This window comes from Hemibagrus wyckioides, linkage group LG21, assembly GCF_019097595.1.
Source record: "Hemibagrus wyckioides isolate EC202008001 linkage group LG21, SWU_Hwy_1.0, whole genome shotgun sequence".
In the NCBI taxonomy this organism is placed as follows: Eukaryota; Metazoa; Chordata; class Actinopteri; order Siluriformes; family Bagridae; genus Hemibagrus; species Hemibagrus wyckioides.
Window position 1 is genome coordinate 5,313,043 of NC_080730.1, and position 22,736 is coordinate 5,335,778.

At 36.5% G+C, this 22,736-nt stretch overlaps 4 protein-coding genes and 1 pseudogene across 4 annotated transcripts; 4 read left to right on the forward strand and 1 right to left on the reverse strand.

Moving 5' to 3' along the window:
- The first annotated feature begins 1,695 nt into the window (after positions 1–1,695).
- On the forward strand, positions 1,696–4,077 carry LOC131342298 (transcription factor HES-5-like). The gene is made up of 2 exons (XM_058373025.1): positions 1,696–2,342; positions 2,449–4,077. The coding sequence occupies exons 1-2, from the start codon at positions 1,920–1,922 to the stop codon at positions 2,875–2,877; spliced, it is 852 nt and encodes a 283-aa protein (XP_058229008.1). The 5' UTR covers positions 1,696–1,919; the 3' UTR covers positions 2,878–4,077.
- A 2,498-nt stretch (positions 4,078–6,575) lies between these two features.
- LOC131342307 (transcription factor HES-5-like) lies at positions 6,576–8,049 on the forward strand. The gene is made up of 2 exons (XM_058373038.1): positions 6,576–7,035; positions 7,142–8,049. Exons 1-2 carry the CDS (start codon positions 6,787–6,789, stop codon positions 7,568–7,570), a joined length of 678 nt encoding a protein of 225 aa, XP_058229021.1. The 5' UTR covers positions 6,576–6,786; the 3' UTR covers positions 7,571–8,049.
- Positions 8,050–11,356: 3,307 nt separating this feature from the next.
- LOC131342832 (aerolysin-like protein) lies at positions 11,357–14,312 on the reverse strand. The gene is made up of 2 exons (XM_058374082.1): positions 14,297–14,312; positions 11,357–12,909 (listed from the first exon to the last, which is right to left on the reverse strand). The coding sequence occupies exons 1-2, from the start codon at positions 14,310–14,312 to the stop codon at positions 11,933–11,935; spliced, it is 993 nt and encodes a 330-aa protein (XP_058230065.1). The 3' UTR covers positions 11,357–11,932.
- Positions 14,313–14,863: 551 nt separating this feature from the next.
- On the forward strand, positions 14,864–16,206 carry LOC131342309 (transcription factor HES-5-like). Its single transcript, XM_058373040.1, has 2 exons — positions 14,864–15,127; positions 15,234–16,206. Exons 1-2 carry the CDS (start codon positions 14,879–14,881, stop codon positions 15,660–15,662), a joined length of 678 nt encoding a protein of 225 aa, XP_058229023.1. The 5' UTR covers positions 14,864–14,878; the 3' UTR covers positions 15,663–16,206.
- A 3,370-nt stretch (positions 16,207–19,576) lies between these two features.
- Positions 19,577–21,242, forward strand: LOC131342638 (transcription factor HES-5-like; annotated as a pseudogene).
- Positions 21,243–22,736: the final 1,494 nt, after the last annotated feature.

The following is a 22,736-nucleotide window of genomic DNA, read 5'->3' on the forward strand; positions in this document are numbered from 1 at the left end:
TATTACTGTCCTTAAATTAAAAACGTATTTTACTTTAATCGGTTTCATTTTCTGACATAATGATCCACAGAGTTTGTAAAAATTGCTTGTGTTTCCTGTTAAAACTAGTTTCATCTAAATAGTTGTTGTTAATAATCTGTTTTTCGAGAGCGAGGATGGTCGCAGAGGCTTAATGCATGAATATGTATTTCTTTTCTAATTCCATTCCAAACATAACAGAGCAGTTGGTTTGCTCACCGTGTTCAGTTTCATTTGTCATGAAGTCTAACAAGTGGGAAGGTTTTAGTAAAAGAAACTAGATTACGTTGCACAAACCAATTCATAAGACAATTGTTGAATCATTAAGGTTAATGCCTGCAGATATTATTTTATTATTATTCAATTATTTTGTAAATAGTGTTGAAAAATATCACTCTGTTGGTGAAATAATTATAAATAAAATGTGGGACACTAGATTTAATTGGTGCAAGAGACTTATTTATCAATTCTAATAAAATTTCAATTAAAGTGGGATAATGAGAAAATGTCTATCAAGGAAGGAAATAAGAAACAAGCAAAAATATAGCTTAATAATAATAATAATAATAATAATAATAAAAATGTTTCAGCCAATAAGAATCTTTCCCTCCAGATGGTGAGTGACGTCAGACTTTGTGTGTTTGGTCATCAGTAATGGTTCATTCAGGACTCTGAAGCTTTTGTACTCCATTGATCTCAGCACAGAGGACTCAGTGTGGGAAACTCAGACGAGCTCTAAACTGACAAAGACATGACAAGAGACACATCTGTTACATCTGGAGACTCGGTAGTGATGGAAGAAAAAGCACAGAATGCAAGTAATGGATAAAGTTCTATTATAACTTACAAGATATAATCAACATCAATGTAGATAATCAATTAGACAATTACTGATCTTCAATTTTTTCACGTATAATAATGAGAGGTTATTATTGGTGGAAGACTCATCTTCCAAAAAAAAGTTAAACGAATCATTTTCATTATGAAAAACCAATGACTGATATATAAATGCGAAGATCCATAAATGTGAAGACACACTGACATCTGTGTCCTGATGATTTTTAGGATATGATCAAAAATGCCCAGCTTTAGAAGCTTCATGGTGCTAAAATCACAGAGAAGATTTTTATTATTTTTCTAGTCTAAGGGAGTCTGATTTTATTCTAATTGTAGGTTATGTGTCTAAGGTAATTAATTATGTCTAGATTTGAAATATAAAATCTGAGATAAAGTTACAAATGAAGAATTCTAAAGCTCATGTTATTGAGACCTGTTGATAAGGAATGACAGCAAAAATGTAACACCTTGTAATGAAAGCAATATATTAAGGGTGTGCAGGAAGAAGGGTAGAGCCCTCAGGGGCAATAGAGGTGAAACTGCCCCGTCTTTTCTAAAGATTAGCCTGAAAGATATATTAGCATGTGAATAGGCACACTTCTATTGTTTCTGGCTCACTCTTTCAATAGTCAGAGTGTGGGAAAGCTCAGGAGGGAAGAGTCACAGTCTGTCGTCATTACCATCGTAAACTCCACCACCCACTGGATATTTGGGTTCACACAAGGGAGTAGACACACTTATGGATATGAGGGTGAATTTTACCTTACAGTAAAATTACCATGAACACAGTATAAACATACTGACGTGCATCAGAAAACGAGGAAAAAGAGGTAAAGATAATGTTGAAAATGATGCAGCCAAAAGTAAAGATCATCATTATTGTTAACATCAAGGTTTCCCAGGAAATCTGTGGTAACTATTAACAACTGGTGATCATTTCCTGATACAAAGTATGATGATTTTAGAACGTGAACATCAGAAATGATCAAAATTAATATATAACACAGCACATATCCCATTATATCCCATTAAAATAAGTGTCACCTCCACACGTGTGAGCAGTAATGATGAGCGTGTGCTCTGTCATTGAGACCCCAGGCAGCAGATCTGCTCTCTTTACAGGGTCACCACTTTCCCAGATTCACTCAGTGTTCTCTATGAGTCCATCTCCATCACCCCACCCCTCCACCTGCTCCCCTGAGACATGGATATTGTCCTCTGCTAGAAGAACACTGAGCATGTGGCAGCCCTACATTCCTCATTGTGTGTCCAAGCTCTCCCATTGGCTCCAAACTGTGAGAACCTCCAACAAGCCCAAGACCCACACATTCATATGGAGATTTGGGAGTATAAATAGAGGAGCTGCAGCCAGTACAAATCAGACCCACTCTACACAGAGAGATCTACAGCACAGAGACACAGCCATGGCACCAACCATCACTTCAGCACTGAACATCTCAAACGAGCACCTACCTCTGAACAACAAGGTAAATTAAGATCCTGCTTCATTTCAGTGTTTATAATGACCTGCTTTCTACTCAATAACTCTTCATAGTTCTAGACGATTAAATGTTCTCTCTTTGTTATTCACAGCTGAGGAAGCCGATGGTGGAGAAGATGCGCAGAGATCGTATCAACAGCAGCATTGAGCAGCTGAAGTCTCTCCTGGCTCCAGAGTTCCTCAACCAGCAGCCTGACTCCAAACTGGAGAAAGCAGATATCCTGGAGATGACAGTCAGCTTCCTGAGACAAAAGCAGCAGCAGCAGTCTGTATTCTCCTCCAGCTCAACAGCTGTCCACCAAGGCTTCTCCAGATGTGTCCATGACATTGTTCACTTCCTGTCTAAAGAAGAGGTGAAGACACAGAGCCAGAGAAAACTGCTGAACCACTTCCAGAATCTGCAGCCATCTTCAGACGAGAACAGGAGGGAAAGTGTTGTGGTTCAGCTGAGCTCTACAGAGCAGCAGATCATCAGCAAAGAGAAGAGTTCAGTTAAGAGCTCCCTCTGGAGGCCCTGGTGAAGAGAAGACTCTAAAGCAGAAAAAACAAGTCTATGTGGACTTTCATGGTTTTATTTCAAGTTCTGTGTGAACAGGATCATATTGTTAAAACTTAACATCTTATTATTGTCTTATGGGCGATAGACTGATACCTTTCTACTTCAAGAAAGATTCTTTATGAAGATGCTGGTAGAATCCAGTTAGGAGCAACGTCGAGATCTACAGTCTTGACAATGCAGTACTGTAATACTGATAAAGTGTTTTCAGTTTCTGAAATGTACTTTACAGTGCTTTTTTCCATTTTAGGAAAAAAAATACATTGTTCTATACTGAACTAACATTTATTTGATCACTTTTATTTCCTTGTGTGGGAGTATAATGCATTGTAACACATTAACACTTCTTTGTTGCCTTATGGCAGTATCCTTAAACTTTCATTTTGGAGAAAGATTCTTTATATGTTAGAATGTTTTCTAAATGGAGGCGCTGGAAACAACAAATTCTAGCAGTCTTGACATTCTGGGTCTAGGTTAGACACAAACTGAATTTGTTTTTAAATTCATGTCATTTTATTTGCTATTTCCATTTTAGGAAAGCTTTAAGTATTGTATTTTCTCATATCAGTTCAATATTAGACATGAGTTTGGGGTTATTTTCTTGGCTTAAGCTCTGAGCATATTTTGATCTTCTACGATCACATTGTTGAGAATGTGTCCATTAATCTAATGGGCATCACATTTTACATTCTGACTGGTTACACAGTGTACTGTATAATCTAACCAGAAGATATATGTATCTTATATGCTTTCAAAGAAAGTAATACCATTTTCATATTAACCTTTCAGTGATTGAATATGTTAATATGGCATGATAAATATACCTATTTTATGGTATTGATATTTAGAAAACATGCATTTTGTCATCCCCAGTATCTCCTACAACAGTTTATGCAAAAATTCTGTTTTTTTCTCATTTCTCTTGAGAAACAGTGTGTTCACATTTTCTTCATTCCACTTGTTGGAAGTTTCTTCTGTGTCTTTTGTAAAGACTGATAAACTGTTTAAACTCTACTCGATTAGGAGTGCCAGGTAGCTTGAAGATTGCTTCAAGTCAATGTTGTGATATGTTATCAGAAATGTTCTCGCCTGTGAGAGCGTTATTCAGATATCAAGTGCAAAGAAAGAAATAAAAATGTGGCAACGACTCTTACCTCTTTTCTGAAGTTTATTAAGCCATGAAACCCTGGTATTGAAACAAAAAACGTAGGCAAAACACTTCCAAAACAGCATATTAAGACCATTGAAACTAATCAAGCAGAAATTTTGGAGAAAACAATCACAAGAAATGTATGATTTCAATCATACATTTTCAAAATACATTATATAGTAAATCACCTGTGATCATACATTACTCAATTTCAAAGTACATTATATAGTAAATCACCTGTGATCATGGAACATGAAGACAATTTTAAATATATATTTCTCTTATCTTCGCGTACTCTGTAAACTTTGGTCTTGCACATATTGTGAAATCATTAAATCATCATTCACGAGTATATAATGTACTGTAGGTCTTTGGTGCGTTTATGGAGAAATGTGGTGATGCGAGGTAGCAGGCTGCCAGACAATGTGATTATTGCTTAATTGAAAACAATGATTGAAAAGTGTGTGGTGAAAATACGGAGCGTACACACACACAGACACACACACAGACACACACAAGACCCGACAGACCTCCGTTACCAGTGGAGAAAATTCTGGCTTGTTTCTGTGAATCAAATCATTTGGTTCAGTTCACAGAAAGTGAGTCGAATCATTTTTTTTCATCTTTAGTACACTGGACAACTTTGTGAAACTGTGACTAATAATTATTATTTGTTGCATAGCTAGATATGAATAGTTTAATGAAAATCTTAATGAACTCTACTCTACTCTTTAACAAACACATTATTTTAGTTCATCACATCTGTAGACGTCACAGATTCTGCAAGCATGGCCACACCAGACTTAGCTTCCAATAAACCGTCTGCATTTCCTCATTCCCAGTCACCTTCCTTCTAATTGTTTTCTCCTGTGTTTAAGTAAGTACATTTGGTTAGTGGTGTCTCTGATTCAGGTTGTATTTTGCGGAGTAATTGTTCAGTTTCCGGGTTTTTAACTTTTCTGACAACTATTTTTGTTTGTTTATTTATTTATTTATTTACTTATTAATAATAATAATAATAATAATAATTATTATTATTATTATTATTATTATTATTATTATTATTATTATTATTTAATATTGTTATTATTATTGTTATTATTATTATTTGCCTAGCCTGTGTTTAGCCACTCCTACTGGCATGTGACTGTAATAACTTATTTATTTATTTATTTATTTATTTATTTATTTATTTATTTATTTATTTATTTATTTTTAATAATAATAATAATAATAATAATAATTATTATTATTATTATTATTATTATTATTATTATTATTATTATTATTATTATTATTATTATTACTATTATTTGCCTAGCCTGTGTTTAGCTGTTTAGCAACTCCTACTGGCATCTGACTGTAATAACATATTTATTTATTTATTTATTTATTTATTTATTTATTTATTTATTTATTTATTTATTTATTTATTTATTTATTTATTTATTTATTTATTCATCTTGACATATTTTTGGAGTTTCCACTGTAGTTATACCTAATAATCTGACCTGTATTTGCAATCGCTTTCCAGAATCTGTTCTTTGTGCAACTTAAATAATTGATTAAGCACCAAACACCAATGCACTACAAATGTGAATGAATTAGTAGTATTATTCATTAATAAACAAACAAATGTAATTGTCAGTAAATTAGTATGATATAAGCTGAGTATTAGATGAGTACGAAGTTTTCCAATGTGACTTTACCACACTTCTCAAGAAGCCTGTCAGGATCTGGTTACCCACAGAGTCATTAGCATCTGAATGGACACACTTCTATTGTCCAGCCCTTCATTTCAATGGGAAAAGTGTGGGAAAGCGCGGCAGAGCAGAATCACACTTCTTAATGGCGTCAGCATGCTAAACACCTTACATTTTTTGATTGAGACATGGAAAAAATGGAAAGTATAATTCACTTTTGGTAAAGGATAGATAAGCCAACATTAGTGATTATTTAATAAATATGTTTTTCCATTTGGATAATCTATATAGCCAGGATATAAAGGAATTATAGCTGAAACAATTCTAGCAACATGTTCAGACTTTTCTCTCCAGATGGTGAGTGATGTAACTTTACACTCCACCACACAATGTTTAGTCACCAGCAATGGTTCATTCAGGTCACTAAAGCTTTTGTACTCCATTGATCTCAGCACAGAGGACTCAGTGTGGGAAACTCAGATGAGCTCTAAACTCACACTGACTGACAAAGACATGACACGAGACACATCTGTTACATCTGGAGTGTTGAGCAACAAACAGTTAACTGTAAGGTAATTTATTAAAACTCAGATATTCTCAAAAATACTTTTTAGGTGCACTATACATTAAAGCTAATGAGAAAACACTGGAAAAAAGTGTCTATATGAAGACCATTTGATCAATATATAATTGATTATATTTGTAATAATAGTATAAAGACTATATTCACTCATTCTTGGTGTTATATTTTAAATTTGAATCCATTTCTATCATTTCTCTAATGAAAGCTGATGAGATAATTAGAGCGGTGATCGGTGCCCACACGTGTGAGCAGTAATGATGAGCGTGTGCTCTGTCAGTGACACTGATCCCGACATCAGGCAGCAGATCTGCTCTCTTTACAGGGTCACCACTTTCCCAGATTCACTCAGTGTTCTCTGTGAGTCCATCTCCATCACCCCACCCCTCCACCTGTTCCTCTGAGACATGGATATTGTCCTCTGCTAGAAGAACACTGAGCATGTGGCAGCCCTACATTCCTCATTGTGTGTCCAAGCTCTCCCATTGGCTCCAAACTGTGAGAACCTCCAACAAGCCCAAGACCCACACATTCATATGGAGATTTGGGAGTATAAATAGAGGAGCTGCAGCCAGTACAAATCAGACCCACTCTACACAGAGAGATCTACAGCACAGAGACACAGCCATGGCACCAACCATCACTTCAGCACTGAACATCTCAAACGAGCACCTACCTCTGAACAACAAGGTAAATTAAGATCCTGCTTCATTTCAGTGTTTATAATGACCTGCTTTCTACTCAATAACTCTTCATAGTTCAAGACGATTAAATGTTCTCTCTTTGTTATTTGCAGCTGAGGAAGCCGATGGTGGAGAAGATGCGCAGAGATCGTATCAACAGCAGCATTGAGCAGCTGAAGTCTCTCCTGGCTCCAGAGTTCCTCAACCAGCAGCCTGACTCCAAACTGGAGAAAGCAGATATCCTGGAGATGACAGTCAGCTTCCTGAGACAACAACAGCAGCAGCAGTCTGCATTCTCCTCCAGCTCAACAGCTGTCAATCAAGGCTTCTCCAGATGTGTCCATGACATTGTTCACTTCCTGTCTAAAGAAGAGGTGAAGACACAGAGCCAGAGAAAACTGCTGAACCACTTCCAGAATCTGCAGCCATCTTCAGACGAGAACAGGAGGGAAAGTGTTGTGGTTCAGCTGAGCTCTACAGAGCAGCAGATCATCAGCAAAGAGAAGAGTTCAGTTAAGAGCTCCCTCTGGAGGCCCTGGTGAAGAGAAGATCAAGACTCAAAGCAGAAAACACAAGTCTATGTGGACTTTTTATGTTTTTATTTCAAGTTCTGTGTGAACAGGATTATAACTGAGTTGTTAAAACTTATCTTATTATTGTCTTATGGCAATAGACTGATACCTTTCTACTTTAAGAAAGATTCTTCTTGAGGATGCTGGTAGAATCCAGTTAGGAGCAACGTCGAGATCTACAGTCTTGACAATGCATGTTTACGTTAAACATGAATAATATTGATTAATTGTTTTCAATTCATGGAATGTCCTTTACAGTGTTATTTCCGTTTTAGGAAAAATGACATTGTTCTATATTGAACTAAAATTTATATTATCATTTTGATCAGATTTGATCACATTGTTGGAAACTGGTGTCCAGTTATAATGACAAATTACAGTACTATGTACCTTGTATGTTTATATAGTAAACAAGAAAATATATAAGCATTAAATGCCTTCTATGAAGGTAATATTATTCTGATTTAAAAAGAATTCTAAGCTTGAATATTTCTTTTCTATGAAATGTAAGCTTAGTATCAGTTTATATTAAGATTATTTAACTTTTATTAAGGTTTATTTTGTACCTATTGTATGGTACTGTTATATATGAAACCTAAACTTTGTCAATGACAATATCTGTTGAGACAATTTGTCTTTTTCTTTGAGAAAAATTATCTTTAGAATTAACAGATTTTACCTGTTGGAAATGTTTAGTGTCTTTTGTAAAGACAAGCTGTTTAAACTCTGCTCTATTATGAGCGCCATGTATCTTGAAGAGGTCTTCAAGTGAAAGTTGTGATATATTATCACCTGTTTTCTTAACTATGGGAAAATCATTTGTATACTGAACTAATAAAACACAATTAAGTCTTAATCGCTCTCTCATTTTCTTAATTGCGTCACATTTTGGAACCAAATTACTGAATGAATTTTGACAGGATATATTTCTGTAATACACAGAAATGCTTCTAGAAGTCTGATCATATGAGATATGAATAATTTGCATATTAAAGATCTTAACAGTTTATTTAGGAAGCATTTCATTGCAAGTATTACATCAGCCATCATATAGCAAATTCATAAAAGTTTACATTAATAGGATTTTTAGGATTTTAAAAGTTCAGGCACCAATAGAATAGAATTTGTGGAAATTTAACCGGACAAATAAATGTTAAATAATTACATTCTCTTGAACAAAGATCGAGCTTTCCTGCTCGATATATAGAAAGTTCAGGAAATTCCTAATCCTACGCTTCAGTGTTTCCCTTATACATAATAAAGACTTTTCAGCACACTTGTGAAGAAGCCTGTCAGGATCTGTTTACCCACAGACTCATTAGCATCTGAATGGACACACTTCTATTGTCCAGCGCTTCATCTCAATAGGAAAAGTGTGGGAAAGCGCGGGAGAGCAGAATCACACTGCTTAATTGCGCTACTCATTTTTGATAGTCTGTCAGTCAGCTGACATTTTATTGGCATTTTATAAAAGGTTTCCCGACTGTTTGTGTCCAAAGTGGACTAAGGTTAACGTTCTTAAAAGAAAAGGTATGAAATTTCATTGAAGTATTGAAATGCACTTTCAGGTATTTTTCACATTTTACTCACATGGTCATGTGCAATGTATGTGATTTTTCCATGAGGGTTTCTAAATGAACTGCCATCAAGTTAGTATCCTCCGTAAACCTGGAAAGATTTTATAGTGAGATGTTCAGAGTTGCCTCCAGATGGTGAGTGACGTCAGACTCGGTGTGTTTGGTCATCAGTAATGGTTCATTCAGGACTCTGAAGCTTTTGTACTCCATTGATCTCAGCACAGAGGACTCAGTGTGGGAAACTCAGACGAGCTCTAAACTCACACTGACTGACAAAGACATGACAAGAGACACATCTGTTATGTCCAAGCTGCTGGTTGAAGACCTGCTTAGTAACTGTATGTACGATTACATGTATTATGTTTTGAAACACATCAGATATCAGCAAGGACACTGATTCAACTCTTCATATTCTAGATATCAATTTTATACAAAACCTAAAGTCTAATTTTAAAATTTCACATATATGATATCCTCATTTTATCAAACTATTTTTATGAATTCTTGATTCAATACTAATAGATAATGACGAAATAATTTGAGGTGCAACAAATAACTCCATTTCAACAGGGAAAGGTTTTGCCACCACATTTCAGCCAATGGCAATCTTTCCCTCCGAATAATAAATGACAATGAGCTCCATTATAAACACTCAAGCGGTGTTTAAACATCATTAATGAAACATTTGGAATCTGCGATTCTCCATACAAAGACTATACATGATCATCTCTGGAGTAAAAGATACTTTACTTAAGTCTTTGTTTAATCTAAAATTAGGCATTTAAAAATCTTGTCATTGTAAACATTGTGAAGTTTTCTCTAAGGGTATTTCTTATGTAATGGAAGAAGTCTTTAATGTCAGAACCATGAGAAACATGAGAAGGTGATTATGAAGTTAGACTGTTAGTTTCTTTTACTACAATATTTAAGTGTCTTTCACCACAGGTCAGTGTGAGTTACTCCTCTAAATGACAAACAGCCCCTGAGGGTCTTTTCTACAAGAGACATTAGCATGTGAATAGGCACACGTCTATTGTTTCCGATCCTGTCTTTCAATGGTCAGACTGTGGGAAAGCTCAGGAAGGAAGACTCACAGTCAATCCGAAGCTCCACCAGCCACAGGGATATTTTGGGCGCACACAGGGGAGTAGACACGCTTATGGATATGAGGGTGAACTTTAACACACACTTTTGTTGACATCATTAGCATAATTATGGCACTGTGTTCTGAATCAGCGCGTCATAAAGAGTCTCACATGGGAATAGGCACACTTCTAGCTATTTTAAACAATGATGCAGTCACAGGGGAAATACTAATTAAGGAATTTTGATAAATTTGATTGTTGATTTATTTTTTTTACTCATAAATCTTCCAAAGACAATGTGTCAGGGAGTAGAGAAGAAAATCATTGTGTGATCATTAATGCTGTGTGCTTTATCATATGTATTTACTGCCCCAACCCATATTTCGTTATGAGTTTTACTAACGTAGTTGGCGATAAAGTTTGGTTATAAATGACTACATTAAATTAAACTGGATTAAATTAAACCTGGGTTCGAACTGACAGGGGTCTTTTTATGTTTACTCCGAGTAAATTATTCATTCATTCATTCATTCATTCATTGTCTTCCGCTTATCCGGAGCCGGGTCCCCAGGGAGACGTCCAGGAGGCATCCAAAACAGATGACCGAGATACCTCAACTGGCCCCTTTCAATGTGGAGGAGCAGCGGCTCTACTCCGAGGTCCTCCCGGGTGACAGAGCTTCTTACCCTATCTCTAAGGGAGTGCCTTGCCACCCTAAGAAGGAATTGTATCCGGGATCCCGCTTGTATACAGGATCTCATCCTTTTGGTCATGACCCAAAGCTCATGACCATAGGTGAGAGTAGGAACGTAGATTGACTGGTAAATCGAGAGCTTCGCCTTTCACCTTCTTCACCACAACAGACCGGTACATAGACCGCATTACTGCAGCCGCTGCACAGATCCGTCTGTCAATCTCAAGCTCCATCCTTCCCTGTGGTTTGGGTAGCAGCCATGGGTGGGTCTCGACGACCCAAACCCTGGTCAAAGAATCTGGCTCTTGGGACATATGGTAAATTATATATATCTTTAAGCTAAGAGCCCTCTCTTGAAGTTCTAGAGATTTACAAAATTGATAGGATTCACTGTTCAAAACACGATAGACATTCTGCTCATGTTTATTAATTCATTTATATTTGTTTACAGTTTTTTCCCACATATATTATGAGATGTATTTTTTCCGACACAGTTCCCTTGTGTATCATCTACTTGATCAGTGGAGAAAAATATTCAGTTAACATACAGGTCAGTGTACTACAAAAAAACTTTTATTGATATAACAACCTATGTGAGAGGGGAGTGTCTGCTACAGAATTTGTTCTAAAGATGGAAATTGGTTATGAAAACTAATTAGTCCTCAAACACAAACATAAACAACACAATTTGGCACATACTCTCTGCCAAAAAAAGTGATATGAGATTTTAATTTAAAATCAGAAGTAGAGGTCAATTTCATTAAGGGAAATGTTTACTTATTAAACAGAAGAAAACTCATTTTCATAGCAGTAGGATAACGTGAAACAATCAGAATAATCATACTGAGTATGCGGTGTTATATGGAAAACATCTAAAATGTTTTATTCTATTCTTTCCTCAGAATGTTTCTTAAAAAAATCATTTAGCAATCATAAGATGTGCTTCTGCACCAAGCTCTTTCTGTAGATGCAGCATTTACAGGCTCTTTGCTGATTCATTCACTACCATTTTTGCATCAGTGTAACTCAGCCCTTTGTAGGTTCCACTGGTTTTAAACTCCAGCACGCTGTCATTGTAGCAGGTAATCTGGACCGTACCATTGTAGGGGAGATCAACTGTAGCCCGGCCGATTGTAATGTCCACATCCACGGTTTTCCCTGGAGGGACTTTGATAGGAAAAGAAAACAGCTCAGATCTCTCCTCAGTGTTCTCCAAACCATATGAGCTCTCGCTTCCCACTGTGAGACTGAATCCAGCTGTTACTTCCACAACCTCTGGAACTCCTGCTTTCACTTCCATGTTGAAGGAGGCTTCCATCTTGTTGGTAACAGACCAGGACGACTTTTTGGTGATTGTTTTGGAGGTTTCTATTTTGTATTCTTGAATTTGAGAAGACTTGTTTTGGTAGGTCACAGATTTGATTTCCTCAACAGCGACATTAGGTATCACACTATGAAGCGTGGGATACTGAACATTTGTTAGCTTAGTAGATTTGACGGTGTTGATGAATATGAAGCATAAGGAATCAATATCTGAACCGGCACGGCCTGCAATTCCCATGCAGATCCCAGATCCCACATCAATTGGATATTCTGTTTTCAGCCCCCAGTCTGTCATGTGTGCGAAGAACTCACGGGAGCGATTCGTCTTGAATTTGATGGCACCCAGACGTGTTCCAGCTCCATTTCCCCAAAGAGAAAGGGAAGTGAAATGCTCTCCATCTTCAAATGTAAATTCTGAATACTGCCCATCAGAATTACCAAATTGCTTGGACTGGCCGTCAGTTAGCCAAACCTGGATTGCTTTTATCTGCCAGCCGCCGGCCCAAACCCAGATCTTTTTCAGTGTGGCTCCGTTTCCAATACCATTAAGATTAAATTCACTTCCTCCTTGCCCTCCAATTCTAAGGACTGGTGCCAAGTATGATGGCAAGTGCCAAACATGATTTTGCACTTAGTGTGTACCTTAAAAAAGACAAACACATTCCAGTGTCAGTACATACACATAGCATACACTATTACTACAGCTAGTCTATCTAATACTATCTAATGATTAGTGACCAATGTTTATAACATCAGTGAGTAAAATGAAGCCCATAATGAACAATTGTTAAATACAGAACAGAGGTTAAAGCAAGATCCAGTATTTAGACCTTAAGCCAGTGCTCAGTTAAAAAGTTTTAATTCATATTTTTTTATTAATTTAGAAAAATGTTAAACTAAGTAAAGCCAACGCAGGTGTACTTTATTAAAATCTAACAACTTCCCCCTGCCCCCTTAAACAAAACCCACAAAACAAAACAATGAATCATCACTAACGAGGTCAATACGGTTAATTAATGGAACCACAATGCAATGCATTAATTCATACAATAACATCTATAATCTCTATCACTGCTATATGTATTGGAAACATTGTAATTGCAACAGAAAGTTTCAATTCAATAAAATATGATCAAGAAAATCAGCTAGACTTACAAAGAAGTTGTCAGGTGAAAGCAGGTGAAAGAAATGTCTTCCTTAAAAGAGCTTTGGTACGAATGCAGGATTAATGGATGAAACAAAAAGTGCATAATGCCTTATTTATTCTAGATAAAGAGGGTGGGGTTGAATTTCACACTTTGAAAGTTTGCTCATTGCAACATGTCAAATATTTACTTCAATAAATTATTAACAGCACAAATTGGTGTTGGTGCCTATAATATAAATGATGGAAGAATGGAAATCTGCTTCAGTTTTTAGTTGCTTTAAACATTAGAAGAAGAAAAGAATAATTGTGAAGAAATATAAAAAAAAAACCTACTACTTCTTCTTCTTGTTATTATTATTATTATTATTATTATTATTATTATTGTCCAGCACTTTATCTGAATAGGAAACATGTGGAAAATCATTAATGTTGTCAGAATGATTCAGTTTAATGAAACAGGACATATTGTTGTTTGACATGTTGGACTCGGGAAGCATCCATGTATTTTGACTGGTTATAGATATTATTATAACATGCATTAATCCATAAAATAGAACTATTTAATAAAAGTGGATTTATTTTATTCATAAAAAATATAACATAACTCAGCATGTAGTATGATGAGTATGTGATTCTCACCTGTTAGAGTTAGTATAATATACTATAATAACACGGATAATTCGAGCAACATGTTCAGACTTTTCCCTCCAGATGGTGAGTGATGTCACGTTTCAATCCACCAATCAGTGTTTAGTCATCAGTTAAGGTCCAGTCAGGTCTCTAAAGCTTTTGTACTCCATTGATCTCAGCACAGTGGACTCAGTGTGGGAAACTCAGACGAGCTCTAAACTCACACTGACTGACAAAGACCTGACACCAGACACATCTGTTACATCTGGACTGTCTGTTATCAAACTTTAAGGCACTTCATATAACTCAAATATACCCTTCTTAGCTGTATTATATACTGCAATACATCAATTCATATCAATAATATTGGTACATCCCCTAAAAGTAATAAAAAATCTCACTATAATAAACTGTGGTGATACTTGCCTTGAACTGTATTTAAATGTTATATTAGACTTATATTTGTATAATGTGACCAAATGATCCACTGTAGCAACCCTGAACAGGGAGCAGTCGAAATAACAACAACATTAATCTTATATTTGTATCAGATATTTCTATATTCCAGGCTAAATGGTTCTCTAATTAAAGCTGACAAGAAGGTCATTTGAGTTGTGACTCCACACGTGTGAGCAGTAATGATGAGCGTGTGCTCTGTCACTGACACTGATCCCAACATCAGGCAGCAGATCTGCTCTCTTTACAGGGTCACCACTTTCCCAGATTCACTCAGTGTTCTCTATGAGTCCATCTCCATCACCCCACCCCTCCACCTGTTCCCCTGAGACATGGATATTGTCCTCTGCTAGAAGAACACTGAGCATGTGGCAGCCCTACATTCCTCATTGTGTGTCCAAGCTCTCCCATTGGTTCCAAACTGTGAGAACCTCCAACAAGCCCAAGACCCACACATTCATATGGAGATTTGGGAGTATAAATAGAGGAGCTGCAGCCAGTACAAATCAGACCCACTCTACACAGAGAGATCTACAGCACAGAGACACAGCCATGGCACCAACCATCACTTCAGCACTGAACATCTCAAACGAGCACCTACCTCTGAACAACAAGGTAAATTAAGATCCTGCTTCATTTCAGTGTTTATAACGACCTGCTTTCTACTCAATAACTCTTCATAGTTCAAGACGATTAAATGTTCTCTCTTTGTTATTCACAGCTGAGGAAGCCGATGGTGGAGAAGATGCGCAGAGATCGTATCAACAGCAGCATTGAGCAGCTGAAGTCTCTCCTGGCTCCAGAGTTCCTCAACCAGCAGCCTGACTCCAAACTGGAGAAAGCAGATATCCTGGAGATGACAGTCAGCTTCCTGAGACAAAAGCAGCAGCAGCAGTCTGCATTCTCCTCCAGCTCAACAGCTGTCAATCAAGGCTTTTCCAGATGTGTCCATGACATTGTTCACTTCCTGTCTAAAGAAGAGGTGAAGACACAGAGCCAGAGAAAACTGCTGAACCACTTCCAGAATCTGCAGCCATCTTCAGACGAGAACAGGAGGGAAAGTGTTGTGGTTCAGCTGAGCTCTACAGAGCAGCAGATCATCAGCAAAGAGAAGAGTTCAGTTAAGAGCTCCCTCTGGAGGCCCTGGTGAAGAGGAGATCAAGACTCAAAGCTGGAAACACAAGTCTATGTGGACTATTGTATGTTTTTACTTCTGTGTGAACAGGACTATATTGTTAAAACTTAACATCTTATTATTGTCTTATGGCAATAGACTGATGCCTTTCTACTTCAAGAAAGATTCTCCATGAAGATGCTGGTAGAATCCAGTTGGGATCTACAGTCTTGATAATGCATGTTTATGATAAACACAAATATTATAGAAAAACTGTTTTCAGTTTTTAGGGTAAAAAAACTCATTTGATCATATATTTTGATTATATTTGATCAGTTTTTATCACATTTTAGAGAATTGGTTGCCAGTTACACTGTGAAATACATGTACTATGTACATTCTGGATGAATACACTAGATTTATATAGTGGTCTATAAGCATCAAATGCCTTCTATGAAGGTGATCACATTCTGATTAATACAGAATTATTAAGCGTTAAATGTCCATTTATTTGAAATGGGATTTTACTGTCTTTTTTGTCAGTATGTTGATTATTCATCCCTTTTTTCTCATTTTATTTGAGAAGTTTTACATCTTTTTACCTTTGTAAAAGGTTTATTTTGTACCTTTTGTGTGGTACTGTTTATTATGAAACATACATTTTGCCCTTGACAGTATCTGTTGAGGCATTTCATGTTTAATTTCTATTGATTATTTCTTTTGAGAAATATTAATTTTTATTTTTTTAGCTGTCGGAGATGTTTTGTGTGTCTTTTGTAAAGACTAACTGTTTAAACTCTGCTCTATTACGAGCACCATGTGTATTGAAGAATTCTTCAAGTGACTGTTGTGATATATTATCGCATATTATCTTGCCTTAACTCTAACACAAAAGTGCCCCAGAAAGAAAACAAAATAAAAATATCTCTGAAGAACTTTCTTCTCTGTGATGAATTTTGTAATGCATTCCTCTGAGTGTTCAGATGTCTTTGAGGGTCAGAGTGCAAAACAACTCAGGAGATAAGAATCAGACTCTGTGGTCATTAATGTCCTGAACTCCACCAGCTGTTGAGGATTTTGTTGCACACAGAGAAAGCAGAGGCACTGGATATGAGGGTGAACATTACAGTAGAATTAGCATAATCATGGACCTGCAACCTCAAACAGTGTGTTTGATATAAACACTCACAAAGAGAACAGGAATTCTAGATACAGATACAGATAGAGAAGAGGAAAACAGTTATAGGAATGTTATTGAAGATAATGATGAGAATATTGAAGGTCAACACAAAGATAGATCAGAGATGATTGCTGTAGTTGATGCATATATTGACCTCATAAATATATACATGATAACATTTATCTATTTTAGACTTTTGAAATGAAAAGTAATCTAAATTAAAAGACAACATCCAGATGTGTCTTGTTATTAAAAGAAACTGATATGTGGAATGTAAGTGGTCAGAATTTGCCATTAAAAATTCAACTTAGAACCCTGAAAAGGAATGTTTCTCAATTCTAAAGATACCAACAAGACATTTTTAGGAACTTTTCTAACCTTAAATTACTGAAGAACCTTTGAGGGCTTCTCAGATATTATTGTGTTTCTAGTTAAAATAGTTTCAAGTAAACAATTATTATTAATATTCTTTTTTGTAGAGCTGTTTTGGTGGCAGAGTGTCAGTGCATGATTATTAAAAATAAGACCTACTCTTTTTCTAACTACAGTCTAATTAAAAATTGTGCATGTGACGGCTAATTTGCTCACTGTGGTCAATTTTCAGTATAAAGTTATTCACTGATATTTTTAATCTATTGATCTTCTGCTCTGCAGCTTTCCGTTAAAATTAAGCATTTCTACTGTTTCATTTTGTCATTAAGTCTAACATGTAGGAACGTTTTAGTAAAAAGAAATAAGATTATGTTGCACAAATGAATTCATACAACAATTGGTGAATATTTTTCAGAAATTATTCTGTATACAATCTTGCAAACTTTCACTCATTTGGTGTTATACTTATAAAAATTATGTGTAGGTTAATTTGGCAAAATGATCGTATTTATAAACACTAATAAAATTTCAGATTAAATGTGGAGATTAAAGTGGGATCTTCTTCTTCTTCTTTCGGCTGTTCCCTTCAGGGGTCTCCACAGCGAATCATCTCTCTCCACCTATCCCTATCTTCTTCATCCTCAACACTTGCACCCACTAGCTTCATAATCCTCATTTATTCCATCCATGTGCCTCCTCTTTGGCCTTCCTCTTTGCCTCCTGCCTGGCAGCTCCATGTCCAACATTCTCCTACCAATATACTCACTCTCCCTCCTCTGGACATGTCCAAACCATCTTAATCTGGCCTCCATAACTTCGTCCCCCAAACGTCCAACATAAGCCATCCCTCTGATGTACTCGTTCCTAATCCTGTCCAACCGTCTCACTCCCAAAGAGAACCTCAACATCTTCAGCTCTGCTACCTCCAGCTCTGAATCCTGTCTCTTCCTCAGTGACACTGCCTCTAAACCATACAGCATGGCCGGTCTCACCACTGCCTTGTACACCTTCCCCTTGATTCTGGAGATTACAGTGGGATAATGAGAAAATATTATATTAAAAAATGAAATTAAATCTTAAAATAATAAAAAACGTGAACATTAACAGGACATTTCCTCCAATAAGAATCTTTCCCTCCAGATGGTGAGTGACGTCAGACTCGGTGTGTTTGGTCATCAGTAATGGTTCATTCAGGACTCTGAAGCTTTTGTACTCCATTGATCTCAGCACAGAGGACTCAGTGTGGGAAACTCAGACGAGCTCTAAACTCACACTGACTGACAGACATGACAAGAGACACATCTGTTACATCTGGAGACTCGGAAGAGATGGAAGAAATAGGACAGAATGCAAGTTTAGGTATAAAATGTCCGTTTTACATCTAGGAAAATTATTTTGCATGTGGAATTAGAATAACCAACAAAATAAACTACAACAGTGAAATTAATTTCCCTGAAACCCTCAGTAATGGATAAATAGTTCAATCGTTGTTCTATAGTAAGTTGAATCCTTGCATGATATATTCAACAACTATGTAAATTATCAATTAAACAATTTTTAAGATTTTTTTTTTAAATCTCAAATTTAAAATGATTATTTGTGGAAGAAAATTTGGAAAAAATTTGGGGAAAAAATTCCAAAAAATTCCAAAAAATCACAGCAAAATGACGGCAAAAATGTAACACCTTGTAATGAAAGCAATATATTAAGGGTGTGCAGGAAGAAGGGTAGACCCCTCAGGGGCAATAGAGGAGAAACTGCCCCGTCTTTTCTAAAGATTAGCCTGAAAGATATATTAGCATGTGAATAGGCACACTTCTATTGTTTCTGGCTCACTCTTTCAATAGTCAGAGTGTGGGAAAGCTCAGGAGGGAAGAGTCACAGTCTATCGTCATTACCATCGTAAACTCCACCACCCACTGGATATTTGGGTTCACACAAGGGAGTAGACACACTTATGGATATGAGGGTGAATTTTACCTTACAGTTATCCTCTTGACATTACTATAGGAGCAGTTAAATATAATGTAGAAAATGATGCAGCCAAAAGTAAAGATCATAACTGTAATGATTAAGAGCTAATCATTATTGTTAAGATCAAGGATTACCAGGACACCTGGGGTAACTATCAACAACCGGTGATCATTTCTTGATAGGCAATATGATTATTTTAGAAATTAGCCATAAAAATTGATCTAAATTAATAATTAAAATAAGTGTCACCACCACACGTGTGAGCAGTAATGATGAGCGTGTGCTCTGTCAGTGACACTGATCCCAACACCAGGCAGCAGATCTGCTCTCTTTACAGGGTCACCACTTTCCCAGATTCACTCAGTGTTCTCTATGGGTCCATCTCCATCACCCCACCCCTCCACCTGCTCCCCTGAGACATGGATATTGTCCTCTGCTAGAAGAACACTGAGCATGTGGCAGCCCTACATTCCTCATTGTGTGTCCAAGCTCTCCCATTGGCTCCAAACTGTGAGAACCTCCAACAAGCCCAAGACCCACACATTCATATGGAGATTTGGGAGTATAAATAGAGGAGCTGCAGCCAGTACAAATCAGACCCACTCTACACAGAGAGATCTACAGCACAGAGACACAGCCATGGCACCAACCATCACTTCAGCACTGAACATCTCAAACGAGCACCTACCTCTGAACAACAAGGTAAATTAAGATCCTGCTTCATTTCAGTGTTTATAATGACCTGCTTTCTACTCAATAACTCTTCATAGTTCAAGACGATTAAATGTTCTCTCTTTGTTATTCACAGCTGAGGAAGCCGATGGTGGAGAAGATGCGCAGAGATCGTATCAACAGCAGCATTGAGCAGCTGAAGTCTCTCCTGGCTCCAGAGTTCCTCAACCAGCAGCCTGACTCCAAACTGGAGAAGCAGATATCCTGGAGATGACAGTCAGCTTCCTGAGACAAAAGCAGCAGCAGCAGTCTGCATTCTCCTCCAGCTCAACAGCTGTCAATCAAGGCTTCTCCAGATGTGTCCATGACATTGTTCACTTCCTGTCTAAAGAAGAGGTGAAGACACAGAGCCAGAGAAAACTGCTGAACCACTTCCAGAATCTGCAGCCATCTTCAGACGAGAACAGGAGGGAAAGTGTTGTGGTTCAGCTGAGCTCTACAGAGCAGCAGATCATCAGCAAAGAGAAGAGTTCAGTTAAGAGCTCCCTCTGGAGGCCCTGGTGAAGAGGAGATCAAGACTCAAAGCTGGAAACACAAGTCTATGTGGACTTTTTATGTTTTTTATTTCAACTTATATTGTTAAAACTTAACATCTTATTATTGTCTTATGGACTGATAGACTGATACCTTTCTACTTCAAGAAAGATTTTTCGTGAAGATGGTGGTAGAATCCATTTTGGAGCAATTTCAAGATCTACAGTCTTGACAATGCATGTTTATGTTAAACATGAATAATATTGATTAATTGTTTTCAATTAATGAAATGTCCTTCATGGTGCTATTTCCATTTTAGGGAAAAAAATTGTTCTATATTGAACTGACATTTTTATTGTCAGATTTTACCAAATTCTGATCACATTTTTGGGAATTAGTCACTACTTGTGGAAAATACAGTACTATGTACCTTGTATGTTTATATAGTAAAGAAAAGAAATTCATAAGCACTAAATGCCTTCTATGAAGGCATTATATTATTCTGATTTAAACAGAATTATTCATTTCTGTGAAATGTAATTTTAGTGTCAGTTTATCATGATAATATCTTGATTTTAGTTAAGGTTTATTTTGTACCTATTGTATGGTACTGTTATATATGGAACCTAAACTTTGTCATTGAAGGTATTTGTTAAGATCTTTTATTTCTTTTGAGACATATTATCTTTAGAATGAACAGATTTTACCTGTTGGAAATGTTTGGTGTCTTTTGTAAAGACAAGCTGTTTAAACTCTGCTCTATTATGAGCGCCACGTGTCTTGAAGGACTCTTCAAGTGAAAGTTGTGATATATTATCACCTGTTGTTGTTTTCTTTTCAACTATGAGAACGTTGTTCACATATACTGAACTAATAAATCAATGAAGTCGAAATTACTCTCTTGTTTTTCTTAATACAAGCCATAGCCATTTGCTTAAACTTAAACCCTTCTCATTATAGAGAAAGTTCTGGACTTTGTAAAAGCATCGAGTCCACAGTGCCTAAGCTTCAGTGTTTCCCTTATACATAATAAAGACTTTTCAGCACACTTGTGAAGAAGCCTGTCAGGATCTGTTTACCCACAGACTCATTAGCATCTGAATGGACACACTTCTATTGTCCAGCGCTTCATCTCAATAGGAAAAGTGTGGGAAAGCGCGGGAGAGCAGAATCACACTGCTTAATTGCGCTACTCATTTTTGATAGTCTGTCAGTCAGCTGACATTTTATTGGCATTTTATAAAAGGTTTCCCGACTGTTTGTGTCCAAAGTGGACTAAGGTTAACGTTCTTAAAAGAAAAGAATCTTGAGAAGTATAAAATTACATTTTGTATGATGGCATGACATACTGAAATATTCTTTCTGTTATTATTTTTTCACATTTTACTCACATGATCATGTGCAATGTATGTGATTTTTCCATAAGGGTTTCTAAATGAAGTGCCATCAAGTTAGTATCCTCCGTAAACCTGGAAAGATTTTATAGTGACATCCAGATTGTTGCCTCCAGATGGTGAGTGACGTCAGACTCAGTGTGTTTGGTCATCAGTAATGGTTCATTCAGGACTCTGAAGCTTTTGTACTCCATTGATCTCAGCACAGAGGACTCAGTGTGGGAAACTCAGACGAGCTCTAAACTCACACTGACTGACAAAGATATGACAAGAGACACATCTGTTATGTCCAAGCTGCTGGTTGAAGACCTGCTTAGTAACTGAATGTATGATTACATGTATTATGTTTTGAATCACTTCAGATTTTATTAAATATATTGGTAATAATATATAGTGCTAGAGTATACAATATAGAGCTTTATCATACTACATTGGAGATGGTCAGTTTGGACAAACATTGGTCAGCAGAAAAATGTCACTTAAGCATTGTGGATGAAGCTGGACAATTCATCCACTTAAAAAAATTATACATGATTTTCCTGCAACAAAAAAATTATCCGAATTATTGTAAAGAGTAATCTTAACACTATTTTATGTAACACTCAGGAATTAGTAACAATATGTCTTATTCATAATACTGATCCTAAATTCCTGAATGAAAACTGACCCCTAATGACAATAATAATTAAAGGTGTAACGTATACTGCTATTTAAACAGGATAAATGTTTTGACAGCACATTTCAGCCAACAGGAATCTTTCCCTCCAGATGGTGAGTGATGTTGAGCTCCTTTATTTAAACCACAAGCAATGGCACTAATGATCCATTCAGGACTTCAATGATCTCAGCACGGAGGATTCAGTGTGAGAAACTCAGACACACTTGTTCCTCATGTTGGCAAAAATTTTGTAGCCTTGGGGTACATCTGTTACACACGGATCCCCATCAGGGACAGAATAAAAGACGCATCATTTTATTTACACA

Excerpts from the sequence above, each read along its gene's own strand:
- LOC131342298 (XM_058373025.1), top strand. The coding sequence starts at position 1,920 with ATGATGAGCGTGTGCTCTGTCATTGAGACCCCAGGCAGCAGATCTGCT. Across the intron at positions 2,343-2,448 it reads ACCTACCTCTGAACAACAAG|CTGAGGAAGCCGATGGTGGA; the intron begins GTAAATTAAGAT and ends TGTTATTCACAG.
- LOC131342307 (XM_058373038.1), top strand. The coding sequence starts at position 6,787 with ATGTGGCAGCCCTACATTCCTCATTGTGTGTCCAAGCTCTCCCATTGG. Across the intron at positions 7,036-7,141 it reads ACCTACCTCTGAACAACAAG|CTGAGGAAGCCGATGGTGGA; the intron begins GTAAATTAAGAT and ends TGTTATTTGCAG.
- LOC131342309 (XM_058373040.1), top strand. The coding sequence starts at position 14,879 with ATGTGGCAGCCCTACATTCCTCATTGTGTGTCCAAGCTCTCCCATTGG. Across the intron at positions 15,128-15,233 it reads ACCTACCTCTGAACAACAAG|CTGAGGAAGCCGATGGTGGA; the intron begins GTAAATTAAGAT and ends TGTTATTCACAG.